This window comes from Pelophylax lessonae (genome assembly GCF_965119305.1).
Source record: "Pelophylax lessonae genome assembly, chromosome: 13".
NCBI classification, from domain to species: Eukaryota; Metazoa; Chordata; class Amphibia; order Anura; family Ranidae; genus Pelophylax; species Pelophylax lessonae.
The window spans coordinates 119,936,934-119,954,401 of record NC_138780.1 but is presented as its reverse complement, the minus strand read 5'-3'; the positions used below and the strand labels follow the sequence as shown (position 1 = coordinate 119,954,401).

At 41.3% G+C, this 17,468-nt stretch overlaps 1 protein-coding gene across 1 annotated transcript in view; it reads right to left on the bottom strand.

Annotated features, from left to right (window-relative positions):
* MIPOL1 (mirror-image polydactyly 1) overlaps positions 1–17,468 on the bottom strand; it is a 590,346-nt gene that overhangs the window by 375,243 nt on the left and 197,635 nt on the right. Inside the window, exon 5 of the mRNA XM_082275213.1 lies at positions 2,636–2,765. Coding sequence (XP_082131339.1) covers positions 2,636–2,765 — 130 coding nt within the window. The remainder of the gene's footprint in view (positions 1–2,635; positions 2,766–17,468) is intronic.

The following is a 17,468-nucleotide window of genomic DNA, read 5'->3' as shown; positions in this document are numbered from 1 at the left end:
GTTCTTCTTTAACTGTCCCTTTGACATTGTCTGCAGATGTCTCTACAAACAGGTAGCTGTGCTTTGACTTTATAGCATTACGGCAAATCAAGAGCTATACAATGCCAACCAATGCTAAAAAAGAATATGAGAAGAAGGAAGTGTTAGGACCACAGCACGCAGACCCCTATCTAGAACAGGGAGTGGGGGGTTTTCTGCTGTTTGTAGAAGTGACCTAAGCAGGTATGAATAGTGCAGCAGAGGCAATATATTGTTAGTTCACTGGATTTATGGCAGGATCAATTGGTCATTTTTATGCAATTATCGAACACATATATAAAAAAAAAATGTTATTAGCACTTTCAGCTGATGATTTAATCACTTACTGAGAATGCAGCATCTTTAACCGAATAATCTTCGCCTATGTTCCCGTTTAAAGTGATTGTAAACCTGCTCTGTGCAGCCCAGATCCTTCTCTTCTTGGGTCCCCAACTAGCACTCCTGGCTTGTCCTCTTCTCAGTGTGCCACAAAAAAAAAGCCGCTTCTTATGGTGGTACACCTGCAGGCTTGATCCGGAGTCGAATTGTCTGTCCATAGACACAGACACCATGGCCTGGCCACGCCCCCCCCCACTTCCTGGTTACCGGTTTTGATTGACAGCAGCAGAAGCCAATGGATTCCACTGCTATCAATCTGCCCTGTAAGAAGGGAGAGAGTGGACAGGTCACAGTCCTGTATTGAGAGCGGGCTCAGGTAAGTATAAGGGGGGAAGTGGCTGGTGGGGGGAGCTGCACACAGAAGCTTTTTTACCTTAATACAGAGAATGCATTAAGGTTAAAAAAAACCTTCTGCCTTTAGAACCACCTGTTGTATAAATAGAAACACACAGCCCAATAGCCTAATAAGGCAAGGCAATCCCCTGCACCCCCATCCTCAAAGCTAACAGATTGACTGGAGACTACATTGTCCACTGTTAACTCTTTACTGTGAGGACAGGAAGTTCAGGGAAGCAGCACTGAGAGAGCAGGAAACATCAGCACTGAAAGTTTTAAACTGTAAGGGCTGGGGTAAGAATCTTACTAATAGTTTACTAGTGAATGTTTATTTTATTGTGGTCATTGGGATAAACTATAAAACGCTGAGGGTTTAATACTACTTTAAAGGAGTTGTAAAGTCATTCTATGCATTAAGATAAAAAGCCCATTGGGTGTATCCGCCTCCCCAGCACCCCTTAATATTTACCTGAGCCCCCATCTCTGTCCAGCGATTTTCACGAGTCCCTCGTCCGTCCGGGACTCTCCCTCATGATTGGCTGAGACATAGCAGCAGCGCCAATGGCTCCCGCGGCTGTCAATCAAAGTCAGTTAGCCAATAAGAAGAGAGAGGAGGCAGGGCTGAACGGCAGCTCCGTGTCTGAATGGATACAAACAGCTGCAGCTTGGCTCGGGTGCCCCCATAGCAAGCTCCTTGCTGTGGGGGCACTTGTAAGGAGGGAGGGGATAGGAGCAGCAACAAGGGACCCGAGAAGAGGAGGATTCGGGCTGCTCTGTGCAAAACCAACTGCAGAGGAGGGAAGTATAACATATTAGTTATATTATTTTTTTTTTTAAAAAGGGAGCCTTTACAATCACTTTAACAGACCAAAAGTAGTTCATTGTTAGTGTTTACCAGTGTACAAGATAAGCTCAAACTTTTCAAGGCTATTATAAGAACGCAAGCAGGGGTGTTTGTTGGCGCAGTGATATATTCATTTCACTTACTCAATAACCACTTTATATTGATTTCAAGTAACAAAGCAGAAAACATGTAATGCAGACATCACAAACCTAAATATTTCAATGCAACCCTCTGCTGTCCACCTGTAGTTATACAATAGCTATAACTTTTCCACACTCTGTAAATTAGTAGTTTATTTAATGTTCAGATCATGTAATGTGAGCCTAATTTGATGTGTGGGGTCACCAGGTGCCTGGGCCTCTGGTGTGTTGCCATATGTTTAAGGGCCTGTTCACACTTGATTAAATTTCTAACGCTTAACAAATGCTCTTATATCGTTTGTATGGCACCAGTATAGGCGTTAGACTGGCGTCAATGAGCTTTAGTGAAAAGCGCTCCCTAATCGCCCTATGCATGGTTTTGAAGTGTTTGGTGAGCATTAGGGCGTGTTAAAACTGCTCCACAATGGAAAGTGACAGAAATAAACTCATTTTAACACCCCGCAACCACGCCGCAAACGACTGCCAGAGCATTTGCTGAGCGTTGCCTTAGATTTAAATGGAAGGCGTTGAAGGGCTTCAAACGCCTCCAGACTCAACATGAGGCTTCAATTTTGAGCAAATTGACGCTAACACTTCATGTTTTGGTAATGTGAACAGCACTGTGTGCTGTCTATTGTATCTTGTGCATACCATTGGCCTTTTAGGGGCGTTTTTAACACCTCTCAAATGCCTGATTTTATTGCCAGTGTAGCTTAGCCTAAGAAAGATGGGGCAACCTCCAGGTAAGCCCACTCCTAATTTATTTATTGCTATACATACATGTCCCACTTTGGGCCACACTTTGCAAGGCCTTTTGTACTGAATAGATTGTTTTCTGGGGAATATTTGGGTTGTAAGTTGATGTGTAAACTCAAAATTAAATGAAGCCAGGACTTACTGTCGGAGAACCAACTGGAGTTGCTGCACACGGAGCAGTGCCTCATCTCGTTCTTCATTTGCCAATCTAAGTCTAGCCATAATCGCCTCATCTCGCTCACGCTGTGCACAGTATACTTCTTCCACAAGGGCTAGGAAGGAACAGAAGGGAATGAATGAACTTTACAAATTTTCTGCAGTTGACGTAAGCACAGTTAAAAGTACAATAGGATCCAAGAACTAAGCAGTGCAAACCCTGTTGTTATTAAGAAATACAAGGCAAATGAGTCAAGGAAAGCTTAAAGTGGAGCTCCACCCAAAAGGCTCCGCTTGTTCGCACCCTTTTGACCTGGCGATCTCTGAGTATTTTTTTCAATATCAGGGCGATAAGGATTTGAAACTCTCTTCCACAATCAGTGGTGTCAGCAGGAAGTATTGATATTATTGGACGTGCATCTTAGTGAACACAATATACAGGGATATGGGAAATGATAATCAACATGAACACACATACACCAAGTACACAGATTGGACTGGATGGACTAGTGTCTTTATTCAACCTTACCAACTATGAAAATACTAACAATAACATACAAAGCCATTCATAACTCCCCGCGTTACATCACCAATCTTGTCCCCAAATATCACCCAAACCATCCTCTCTGCTTCTCTTGAGACATCCTGCTCTCAAGCTCTCTTGTCTCCTCCTCCCATTCCAGTCTCCAGGACTTCTCCAGAGCCTCTCCGATCCTCTGGAACTCTCTAACTCAGTCTGTTTTGGCTATCTCCTACTCTGGCTGCCCCTAGGTGATCCCTGAAAACTCATCTCTTCAGGGAAGCCTATCACGCCTCCAAATAACTAAACTTTTATCACTTTCTTTAGCTCATCCTTCCCAGTTATAACCTTTTGTACCACTTGTCCCACCCTTTCAGATTGTAAGTTCTTATGAGCCGGGCCCTTTTAAACCGCTTGTATTTTAATGTATTGTAACTGTACTGTTTTCCTTTATATTGTAAAGAGCTGAACAAACTGTTGGTGCTATATAAATTCTTTATAATATAATATTACAGTGTTATTTGTAGATGTTGTCTGATTGTTGAAGATCCTAGTTATTCTGTATCTCCAGATAACTTTAGAGATCTCTGTTCCAGCTGCAACGTTCAACTGGTTGCTCACCCCTAGAGTGGCAGTCCCAAGTAAGTGCCAAAGCTCACCCAATAGAACTGCCTGTTAAAGAGAATTTGAACTTTGGACATGTTAACAAAAATGACAAGAAGAGGGCAAAGTCACCACTAGTTTAATACTCGTGAGTGTCTATTGGCTCAGTGGGGGTTGATTGAGAGTTCATTTCCTCCTCTACTGTGGCTTATTTACGAGGTGGAGCCAGACCATTTTAGTTTTTCTTATGATAAAGTCACCAGTAGTGCCTGTGATCTCTCTGCAGCTGGTCTTTCCCCTCATTACTAACTTACCATACTTGTTCTGCACTGTGCCCCTGTCTGGAGGCAACCATCTTGGTAGAGGAGAAGGTTTTGCTTCCTCTTTTCAAGAGCTAGCAATAAAGATGACTGATAAGGGTAATGTTTAGGAAACAGGTGGAAGATGCACAGATCCACAGAACGTATAACACAGAAGCAGGGAGATCCCGGTATTGCAGCTTTCTCTCTAGTAAGAAACAAAAAGCAAGCACAGTATCGACATGGCCAAATCTCCCTCCTCATTTCAAAAGACTAAAGCTAGCCATCAAAACAAAAGGAAAAAAAAAAAAACAGATTCCTTAATCCACACAAACAAGATAGATGGAGGAATCACCCCTGCCAGGACATTGTATTCTGACAGCTGCACCCACTGCTGACAGAATAAACTGATCAGTGGCTGCAGCTGTTGATCAGGAAAAGTGTTTGGACATTCTCCTTCGTCAGAATTTTAAATGGTAATATTGTCATGGAATTGCAATAGTGTTTGGCAGCTTACCTGTTCCTGCATGTCTGTATTAGAGGGCAGACTTCACTTCTGGTTCCCTTTTATCATCTCTCCTTCCTGTTCCTGCCCCACCCCAGGTCATCACAGGAAGTCTATATTAACCAGTGCACTGCAGGTCTGCTTTTCTGTTCAGCAGTGTTTGTTTCTTGTTTCCTGTCTGCCGTGTGCCTTGATCTACCTTCTGTGTACCGACTTTGGCTTGTCTCTGACTATTCCTGTTTGCCTGTTACCCTGACCTTTGGCCTGTCCCTTGGTTACCCTCGTCTGCCTGTTACCCCGACCTCGGCTTACCCATCACCATTCTGTGTGTCCTGAGTGGCTACTTCCCTTCTCTTCCTATGGAGCGTGACCCGGGGAACCCCAGGGGCCGCGACCTGGGCCCAGCTGCAGCCAAGTCCATCCTCACCACTAGAGGCTCTGGTGAACACCTGCTGGGTCTTAGACTCCACGCCCTGGGGAATCTTGGGCTCACGTTCCAGTCCATCCGCAGCAGTCTGCTATCGGGTTCACTACCTTGCGCTGCACCACTGCCTCCAACAGAGTGCAGTTGTCACCTGACCACAGGTGACCTGACACTTCTGTTGAGCAGGGCCAGCCACACATCAATTAAAATTTGGCTGATCCCTACTTAACCTGCCAAGTTTCGATCCATCTATGGCCAGCCTGACACTCAGAGGCAGCAATGGCTGTGGCTAACACTGCAGATATACAGCTTTCAGACTGTAGGCACAGAAATGAATTCAAGAAAAAAGCAAATCTTCCAGGGAACTACATGGGCACAACTAACATTTCCATTTGTTGCCTATAAAACAGCAAATCTTTTTCAGTACAGGTCACTTTAAGGTGTCTGCATATTTTGCTCAGCTTTATATTCCATCATCTAGGGAACAGGACATCCCAGCAGAGTCCTTGGCAAATAGACCAGCTTGCAACTACATCTATTACAAACAGTTTGATCATTAAACCTTAAATATTTTCAAAAAAATATTTTTTTATTTGGAGTTCAGAATGGATAGATCTCCTCTTCCAATATTATTTTTTGGTCTGTGACCCTGAAGGGGAAATTTCCCTTCACCCCATGCCTGCTGTGACAGCCAGTCCTCAGCTGTGAGCTGAACTTCCTTGGACCTTTCTCTGGAGTGAATTTTCCATATGTTCCTTTGGAGAACCTACTGGGGGCTGGTAACACCGCCACTAAAAAACAAACATTTTGGTTAGAGTTGTGCCTCATTAACACACTGCACACAAACTAACATGACGCCAAGACAATCAAGCTAATTAGAATGATGCAAATAGAAGTGCATCATCCGAGATTTCTTTTCCTTTCTTTGACTTGCAGTAGATTTCAATATTTGCACAGTGAAGGTTCAGAGCAGTTACATTACATTCACAAATATTATCACCCGCTGTGTAAGCCATAGAGGAAAATCCTCCCTCCGTTGATGTGGAAGAGAAGATGTTTACCGTTTTATTTGGATACCTCCATTTTTAAACAAGCTTATCAAATATCTGGTAATTCTTAGTCAAATGAGACACTCCGCTGAACATTTATTTATTTTTTTTGGCAAATACGACGACTTTGTTTAGGGACCTAATTGTTATATGATGTAAGTAAAAAGCAAATGTTGTAAGTGGGGTAGGGACACAGTAAGAAGGGAAAGTGTAAACTTGCTGCACGTGTACTTACCCAGCTGCTGTCCTGTACATACAAGCTATCTGGCTTTTGTTTCTTTCTTTTTTTTTTACCTACTACTACTGCGCTGCGCTTAAAGCAGAGCTTCAGAAAAAAAAAAACTAAAAAAATATCCAGATATGCATTCATTCAAAAACTATTAAACTAGCTTAAAAGTGAAGAATGCCCTGTTTTTTTTGGATCCATTTACATATAAGCGTCTCGGATCGTGGGAAGAATCGCCCTGATTCTGCCCGTGATCCCGAATCATTGCAAATCGCGGGATGCCCACGCGATTCCCATGACTTGCAATGGCCCCCCAAAACGGCACAATTTTGCCACAATTGTCGCCCGACGAATCATGGTAAAATCGTGCAAACAGACTTGCGGGACTTCTGTCGCTCAAAAAAAGTAGATGATCTTCTTTTGGGCGGCAGGCGTCCTGCGGTTCTATTTGCGCAATTTTACCACGATTTTTCAGACGACAATCGTGGCAAAATCACGCTGCATTTGGGGTACCTTTGCAAGTCACAGGAATCGCACTGGTGTCCCGCAATTTGCAATAATTTGGGTTTTCGGGAAGAATCACGGCAATTCTGCCCACAATCCGAGACGCCTATATGTGAATAGAGCCTTTTTAAGTTATTTTTTTTGTGTTATTGCTTTACCACTGTAATCAAACTTCTCGGTGCTAGAAGCACACTGGAGAGCCATACTGCTGATTTCATGGTGCCAATGTCTAGTGGTCTGAGACGTCCCCTTTACAGTTCTCCAATCAGCAACGCTGCCAAAGGATTGTGAGTGTTTTTGATTGGAGTACAGTAATTGTGACTGCTGCACTCTGTGTGAAAGCAGCAGTCTAAAACCCCTGCGTGCTGCCGTCACAGGGCACTAAAACATTACCACCAAAAAACAGACATATTCTTTACTTTTAAGCCACTCTGACTTAAAATGTAAAGGTTTGATTAGGCTTTAAAGTGAATCGTCAAGTAAACACACCAAATTGCCTGCTTGTGGAGGGGGTGGGGGGGCTCATCTGTGCGCTTGGAATGAAAGCGCCTCTCTACCGTACTAAAGAATATTTACCATGTTCTTCAAAGGTACCTTTCAGTGCACACCCTTGGGCAAAAAGGTTAGTTTGCAAATTTTGCATATGTTACAGGCTCATGTTAAATGAGCCCGAGTGGTTGTGTAAAGTAGGTAGGCTCATGGTTGGGAGGGGGGGCAACCAGAGTGGGGATGCATATTGTCAAGTGAGTTGGCTAAAACCAAGGAGAGTACACAAAAAAGCTAAAGTGCTGCATGCTCTGAATATTGGCATATGTATGTATTTCAGCTGTTTGCATACATTTCTGCTTTAAGATTACACAAAAAAGTTAATTTGAATATCTATTGCACCATAGCCACAAAGGATATAAATTTACTTTGTGAGCACCAAGTAGTAGTAATGCTTTTAGAAACCCACTTTTCATCTGGTAAAATAGCAGTGATGTCATCACTGTACTGTACATAGCCTGTGCAGAAAGCAGAGGGGTGGGAGGGACCCAGCTGGTCCATCCACAATAAGTTGCCTGCAGGAAGCTACAGGAGGGTGGAGACAAGACCAGTTATTCTGTACAAAGAAGATAGAGATGCAGTGATAGGTCTTGCACAGAGGAAAAGATGAATGCTAAAGGACTGCACAGATATGGAAAAAAATAGACAATACTATACTGTAAAGACCACAAACCAAAAGATGTTAGTCACATAATATTACTGATTCTGGCAGTGCTGGAGTTAGAGGTATGAAGGGGGAGGCAAAGCAGGTTCTTCGAACCTTCGGTCCCCAGAAAGAAAAAAAACCCTAGCAGTTGCGTCTCCCTGCAATGCAGGGGATAGAGCCTAACTCCACATTTAATGTCCCTTTAAATTGTTCATTTGGGCCAAGCTGGCCAAAACAAAGTAGTTACCGCACTAACAGGTGCGCATGTAGGGCATTCTGTGCGCATTAACTGCATGTAGGCTTAGCTACATGCAGTACACAGCGCTGGGGGAGGGGCAAGGACGGACGGAGCACTTCACTGAACGAGGTTGTGAGACTGTCAGGCTGTCAGCGATATCCACTGCAGGGGATAAGTGCACAGCGGCGGCGTCTCCCACTATACCACCAAGGCATTGCAAAGAGGATCATCACCTAAGAGGCTATCTAAAGGTGCATGGATGCACCGTTAAATGTGAGTGTATCACAGCTTTTTAATGGAATAAAGAAGGTATTTCAAATGATATAAGCACTATTGTGAGCTTTTTCTATTCCATGTATACGGATCACTGTGAGGATAAATGGTTTACCAAAGGGGATAAGATCACTGTGACTCACCGGATATCTAGCATTTGTATACTATTATATCAGTTACGAGATTGCTAAAGAGGAGATTGGTCAATCTATGGGAATAGATCATCTGGAATCGTCAGGCATTCAGCATTTGAGCGCATTTATTTTAAACACAAGGTGAGCGCCCAATCACAAGGGGGTGCACAATTAGGAAACAGCTGTGACACCCTGGTCACTCACTTGGTCTTTTGAGAGCACAGCCACATATCTGGTGGCTAAAACACATATAGTGGACAGTTTATTGGCACTTTATAACATGGAATTATTGGACACTATTTATTTATTTATATTATATTATTTGCTATTTGCACATTTTTTCATTGGTGATATTGTATTATTATTAGCATACTGCTTGCTATTTTTGGACACTACCATTATTTATATATTATACTGTTCGCACATATTTTTTGGTAATATTAGTAGTATATTGCTTTCCATTTGCACAATTATTTTATCAGAGACATTGCATATTTATTATCAGTATTGGCACAAATATTCTACTGGAGACATTGTACATTTTGTATCACTATTATTATGAATCACTATTTATTTATTACCACAATTGATTAAGGGCTTTGGCTTTATACATATTTATTGAACACGTATAGGCATTTATTTTATTCACCTAAACATAGAGGTCACCTTATTTTAAATATAACTCAATCCAATATTCTATTCACATATTTTATCACTTATATATTATCTTTTAAGAGGTTTTTTATTTTTGCGCAACACTATTTTACATTTAATGGCTCTATCGCACTTTTTATGAGAAGTGAAGTGTCTGCGGCATTTTTAAAAAAACACCCTAAAAATAAGGTTGCTCGCAGGAATTTTTATAATTTTACAGTATACAGCACTGTGTTCCAGCAGTATGATGGCGACTTCCTGTCCTACTCCTAGAACATAATATAGTGGGGCTCAGAGATCCTCAGCCATTCACAGGAAACTTTGCATTCCACGAATTAATGCAAAGCATTCTTTAAATGGCTGAGGAGGTATGGATTGTGCTGAATGCTTATGGCTTGTGCTGCGTGCTAACTGCAAGCAGTCCTCAGATTTGCTCATCTGCTGCAGATTCTTTTTTAATTAATAATGGCAAGCAAGAAATGTTTTTAGCTTTTCTTCACTCAAAATTATAATTAGCAGCACACTGATGTCAGTGATCAACAAATTATAATAGTCTGTGTAGCCCCAGGCTAATGCTATGTGCTAACGCTGATATGTACAATATTGAGTTATAATAGTCTGTGTAGCCCCAGCCTAATGCTATGCGCAAACGCTGATATGTACAATATTGAGCTATAATAGTCTGTTGAAGAGACAAGAACTCACTGCTCAAGGTGGTGTAATTGGATGTCCAGTCAATAAATCTGGATTTTGACTCAACCTGGAGTGCTGACAATTCCTTTTCCTTTATATAATAGTCTGTGTAGCCCCAGTCTAATGCTATGTGCTAATGCTGATATGTACAATATTGAGTTATAATAGTCTGTGTAGCCCCAGCATAATGCTATGTGCAAACGCTGATATGTACAATATTGAGCTATAATAGTCTGTTGAAGAGACAAGAACTCACTGCTCAATGTGGTGTAATTGGATGTCCAGTCAATAAATCTGGATTTTGACTCAACCTGGAGTGCTGCCAATTCCTTTTCCTTTATATAATAGTCTGTGTAGCCCCAGTCTAATGCTATGTGCTAATGCTGATATGTACAATATTGAGTTATAATAGTCTGTGTAGCCCCAGCCTAATGCTATGTGCTAACGCTGATAGGTACAATATTGAGTTTTGTGAAATGTATATTTTAAGGACACTTCCTTTTCTATCCCAGTGTATACTACATAATAAATGTACAATTGTTGTATGCGCGTTTTTATTTTAGATTTATTTTTAGCATAGTTCCAACCTAACAAATAACGGTAAAGTGGCAGAATAGGTTAACCTCTATGCAATAAACAAAAATTGACAAAATGTTTGAGACCACACCATGCAAGGAATAATTGAATTAAGCATGGGAGAAGCAAATTATGTAGCCAGACTTTTTAATGACAAGAGAAACAGGTTTTTATCTATTCTTTCAGATCAGTGAAAGATGGCTTTGTAGAGAAGGTTAATAAGAAATGTGTCTGCAAAAGTCAAACAGAATTAAATGCTCTAATCTGATTAATATTCCAAAGAGCTTCTCGTGTGGCTCATAATCTTCGTTCCTCATCCTTATGGGGTTAATCCCAGGCAGAATCCTGAGCGGGAGGAAGAAAAATAAGGGAAGGCTGCGAGTAGGGGGAAGAATGGAAAGTAGAGAATGAACACAATGAATGGGTCTGTGCAGTATTGAAGAGGAATAGAAGAATCAGCAGAGATGTAAAATCGCAATAAAAACACAGGAAAAAAAAAACCCAAAAAGGTCATACAAACACCCATGCACATAATGCATATAAAGATTGGGTTCTAGAAAGTATACAACCAAGTAGAAGAGGAATAGAAGTCACAATATTCACAGGTGCCAACAGACCCTTAACAAATATCATATTGACTTTCTGTATTTTATGATATTGTAATTGATAAGATGTCTGGAAACACATTGTTACCATCTTGTTTTCTTTTTTGTGTTTTTTTATTAAGCAGCTGTAAAGGCAAAATGACTCCACTCATGTAAGTAGATATTGTTCCCTTCTATACCAGAACTGAATAAAGCCAAGTACACACTACTAGTTTTTTTTTTTTTGTTCAACCCAGCAGGCTAAATGGAAAAAAAAAAAAAACCTGACAGTTCTGGAGGAGCTGCTGTACTAACTGACCGATGTGTTCTGACAGAGGGGGCTCCCCCCCCCCGGGGCTCCCCCCCCCCCCCCCACCAGAACACACTGGTTAGTGCTCTCAGCCTATGGCTTTGCTTCTGCAGGACCAGCTGCTGTACACTTGGGCCGAATGTTGGCCGTTTTTTATTGAACAGGCCAATGCCACCCAAATCTCAGCCCGTGCATACTAGGCTTAAGGAAAACTAAAAGGCACCATAAACATAATTGTTATGCACTTCTTTGATCTTCTGTATAACTGGTGCCTATACTGGTAACTGAGGGTTGCACATGGTTGTTTAGTGCTTTCCATAAGGCCCTTGGACTATAGCTGCCACCAATGGGAGTATTCATTTAAAAAGGTTTTTACCTAAAAAAGATTTTAATGGCAGTAAGCTTTAGCAGTCTCATAACACGAATCCAGTCTCTGACCCTCTCCTACAGCATATCTCCAGTCCCCAATAACTTCTTTGATATGTTTGTAGCCTCTAACAGTTTTTTAGTAAGTCTGCAGTCTTTCACGGTTTTTAATATTTTGTGCAGCCCCTAGGACAGCAGTTAAGGCCACAATAAAAGTTTGCAAACAATGACCCAAACAGTCCTGGACTACATTCAGGTTGGTAAATACCTTAAAAGTACCCCTTGCTCTCTCCAAACCTTTGTAAACGTTCCTAAAGGACCATTAACTATGGTTTAAAACATACCTGGTAAAAGTCTGGGCAACTGAAACGAAGTACAACCCCAATTCCAAAAAAAGCTTGGATGCTGTGTAAAAGCTACATATAAACAAAATGCAATGATTTGCAAATCTCGTAAATCATGGTTTTATTTACAATAGAAAACATATAAAATATTTAAGCTGAGAAAATGTACCATTATAAGAAAAAATTAAGGTTCTGAAACTGATGGCAGCTACTCTGCAGTCAGAAAAGATCTTCAGGGGGGTCACTGAGGAAGGGGTGGAGGAGGTACTTGCAAGGTAAGATATGGTATCTTAGGGTGCCTGATATATATATATCATTTTACTCGTTTCTTTCTGGTGACAGTGCAAGTTTACGCTGGTTCACATTTGTGCAATCACAGAGCTCGCATGTAATTCGGAGCGCACTGCTCCTAAAATTACATGCGATCGCTGTGCGGTGCAAATTCAGCCATACAGTTTGTATGGCTGAATTTGCACCGCAATCGCACACCAACACGCACAGGACCCTTTTTTTGGTCCGCAGCAGAATCGGATCGCATGATGGTTCACACCAGTGCGATCCGATTCTGTGCGAACTTACAGATCGATCTGCGATCTGATCTGGGGGGTGTCGTTAAATTTTAATTGACACCCCCAGCATATCACATATGGCAGTGTGAACTGCCAGGGGTGCGGATGCGATGCGGGAACACGCTGTATATTCGCAGCGCTCCCGCATCGCAGAAATGTGAACCAGGACAAGTGTATATCCATGCAAAATATTTTGTTCTAGAATTTATGTCTTTCGCTCTATCACTGCAGTAATGTTAAATTAGACATCCATGTCATCCATGCACTTCTCACCTGTTGACTCTTACATTACTTCTGAAGACTTGTTTGAGGTATTGCTTGCATATCAATGTAGTACTCAGCATGGACTATACTGACATAAATTTGTACATGACCCTTTACATGTACTTTAAGTGCCTTTTAAAAAAAACTGCTTGTTATTTTTCCCTAAATCTTTATTTAGCAAAAAGCATGAGTTAATAGTCTCAGTGTACAGCCACAATAGTAAGCTCAGACAATGCGGAGGGTGTACAGTATATAATGTTTTTCAAATACTTCAAGAATAGTGTGTTCAAGAGGTCCAAAACCTTCTGCTGTTTTCATTTCATATGAAATTGAGTGCAAAACGTTATAAAAGAAAAAAATCAATACAAATGTGGTTACTGTGGCAGTGCCCTGGCTTTCCTCAATTATGCTACATTGCAAATGTATTTATTATATTAAAACTATAGCTACTATGGTGATGTTGTGACATTCCTTAGTGGCATATTTCTATTTACAGTTCTTTATATCTATAAAGCTTAAGCAATAGATTTAGCTTTGCTTCGGTCTACTATCTCATGAACGTCTACCGGTACTGCTTCAAGATAGCATCTCCTGTTTAATTCACTCTACTCTTACTTCTAAACAGGCTCTTGCCACTAATAAGATCCTCTTTCAGATCAGAGGGGCAAAGTTTGTACAGACTTGTTTTTAGAACTCTCTGGTATTTTTTCACAGGTACAGTACAGTTCTAAATACACTATAAACATACTAACATGTGCCCACCTCATATCCACTAGCTGCTTAGAAGAACTTACTCAATTGCTAATTTACACTTAAAATTTGCAGAATAGTTCCAAGTATTTAGTAAAATCCGAGTTCATAACTTACTCTGTCCTAAAGCTCCGGTGTTGAACGCAAATAAATATTATCCATAATTGCAAATAGAACAGTGCCACCTTGTGGTCAAATAATCATGTATAATGTAATTCTTGAACTAATCACAAGCTAATTTCAGAAATCATTTTTTAGCCATCCAAGTAAATGGAATCTTATATAAACATGTATAAAGAATTTTATTTTTATATTATAAAACTATATTCAAATAATCATGTTTAATGTAGTTGTTTTCCCTAATTACAAACTAATTTAGAAATAAGTTGTCAGCCACATTTAAAAAAAAAAAAAAAAAAAGACACACACATATTATATATATATACATACATATACATATACACATATATACACACACACACACACACACACTATATTACTAAATGTATTGGGATGCCTGCCTTTACACGCACATGGACTTTAATGGCATCCCAGTCTTTGCCTGTAGGGTTCAATATTGAGTTGGCCCACCCTTTATAACTATAACAGCTTCAACTCTTCTGGGAAGGCTGTCCACAAGGTTTAGGAGTGTGTCTATGGAAATGTTTGACCATTCTTCCAGAAGCACATTAGTGAGGTCAGGCACCTATGTGGACGAGAAGGCCTGGCTTGCAGTCTCCATTCGAATGCATCCTAGGGAGGGATCTATCGGGTTGAGGTCAGGACTCTGCACAGGATTCATCGGGCTCAAATTGTTAAAGAGTGGTTAAGGGAGCATGAGACATCAATTTTCACACATGGATTGGCCACCACAGAGTCCAGAACTTAACCCCATTGAGAATCTTTGGGATGTGCTGGAGAAGGATTTGCGCAGTGGTCCGACTATCCCATCATCAATACAAGATCTTGGTGAAAAAATAATCCAACACTTTACGGAAATAAATCTTGTGACATTGCAGAAGCTTATCGAAACAATGCCACAGGGAATGCGTGCCTTAAACAAAGCCAACAAAATATTAGAGTGTGTGAACTTCTTTTTTGGTGGCGACTTTTTTTTTGGCCAGGCAGTGTGTATATATATATATATATATATATATATATATATATATATATATACACACAGTGCCTTGCGAAAGTATTCGGCCCCCTTGAACTTTTCAACCGTTTGCCACATTTCAGGCTTCAAACATAAAGATATAAAACTGTAATTTTTTGTGAAGAATCAACAACAAGTGGGACACAATCATGAAGTGGAACGAAATTTATTGGACATTTCAAACTTTGTTAACAAATAAAAAACTGAAAAATTGGGCGTGCAAAATTATTCAGCCCCTTTACTTTCAGTGCAGCAAACTCTCTCCAGTAGTTCAGTGAGGATCTCTGAATGATCCAATGTTGACCTAAATGACTAATGATGATAAATAGAATCCACCTGTGTGTAATCAAGTCTCCGTATAAATGCACCTGCACTGTGATAGTCTCAGAGGTCCGTTTAAAGCGCAGAGAGCATCACGAAGAACAAGGAACACACCAGGCAGGTCCGAGATACTGTTGTGGAGAAGTTTAAAGCCGGATTTGGAAACAAAAAGATTTCCCAAGCTTTAAATATCCCATTGAGCACTGTGCAAGCGATAATATTGAAATGGAAGGAGTATCAGACCACTGCAAATCTACGAAGACCTGGCCATCCCTCTAAACTTTCAGCTCATACAAGGAGAAGACTGATCAGAGATGCAGCCAAGAGGCCCATGATCACTCTGGATGAACTGCAGAGATCTACAGTTGAGGTGGGAGACTCTGTCCATAGGACAACAATCAGTCATATACTGCACAAATCTGGCCTTTATGGAAGAGTGGCAAGAAGAAAGCCATTTCTTAAAGATATCCATAAAAAGTGTCGTTTAAAGTTTGCCACAAGCCACCTGGGAGACACACCAAACATGTGGAAGAAGGTGCTCTGGTCAGATGAAACCAAAATCAAACTTTTTGGCAACAATGCAAAACGTTATGTTTGGCGTAAAAGCAACACAGCTCATCACCCTGAACACACCATTCCCACTGTCAAACATGGTGGTGGCAGCATGATGGTTTGGGCCTGATTTTCATCAGCAGGGACAGGGAAGATGGTTAAAATTGATGGGAAGATGGATGGAGCCAAATACAGGACGAAAACCTGATGGAGTCTGCAAAAGCCAAACAAGAAGCCTGGTTCTATGGTGATGAGTGGTCCTGCCGGGGGTTACTGGACTCTAGGATGGCTGATGTAGTTGCTTGTGTCCAAGAGGAACAGACCCAGTCAGAAAGCCTGACGAAAGAAGATCCTGCCAAAGGTGGCTAGACTCTGATTGGCTGCTGTAACTCCTTAGTCTGGTCGACCTCAATAATAGGGGACACAACAGAGGGGACCGCAATGGTGCATTACCAACAGTAGATTTTATACCTCCTATCTAAGTGGATGCCCTATCGGGAGAAACGCGTCAGAGAGGAGGCGCCGCGTCATCACATCTAGACCAGGCAGCGGTCCGCACTGCAGGCGGACCCCGCCATACAGCTCCTCCGTGAGGGAACTCGCTATTATTGTCTTCACAACTGTAAGTGCAACCATTTGTTTTAATAAAAATCTACTGTTGGTAATGCACCATTGCGGTCCCCTCTGTTGTGTCCCCTATTATTGAGGTCGACCAGACTAAGGAGTTACAGCAGCCAATCAGAGTCTAGCCACCTTTGGCAGGATCTTCTTTCGTCAGGCTTTCTGACTGGGTCTGTTCCTCTTGGACACAAGCAACTACATCAGCCATCCTAGAGTCCAGTAACCCCCGGCAGGACCACTCATCACCATAGAACCAGGCTTCTTGTTTGGCTTTTGTCCGGTAAGAGTCTAGGGAGCACGAGTGTGTCAGAGTGCCTTCTGTATTTCTGGGAACTTTTCTACCTGGCTGCATGACCTTTGGAGCGGTCATATTCATATATGCCCTTAACGTTTAACTTCTGGTAAGAGGCCAAGCTGGTGGTGGGACTTTGCACCTTCCAATCACAGTTCACCTTTCCCCAAGCTGGAAGTTTTTGTCACCATTTTTTGCACTTTATTTATGGACTTATAATATGGACGTTTATTGCACATTGGTGTATCACTAGTCACCTTCTGGACATTTTTTGTTTTACACGATTTGCATACGTTTTCATTTTTTTGCATTATTATTGCATTTTTGGTTTATTTGTTTACATCATTTTGTATGTTGCACATATGCACTAGGGCAGCGCACCTGATTTCTTTACCTATTCTACAACATACACTCTAAGGTAGCAGCACACCCTATATTGAATCAGCGCACTTTCCTACCCACCACAGTCTGCAAAAGACCTGAGACTGGGACGGAGATTTGTCATCCAACAAGACAATGATCCAAAACATAAAGCAAAATCTACAATGGAATGGTTCACAAATAAACATATCCAGGTGTTAGAATGACCAAGTCAAAGTTCAGACATGAATCCAATCGAGAATCTGTGGAAAGAACTGAAAACTGCTGTTCACAAACGCTCTCCATCCAACCTCACTGAGCTCGAGCTTTTTTGCAAGGAGGAATGGGCAAAGGTTTCAGTCTCTCGATGTGTAAAACTGATAGAGACATACCCCAAGCGACTTACAGCTGTAATTGCAGCAAAAGGTGGCGCTACAAAG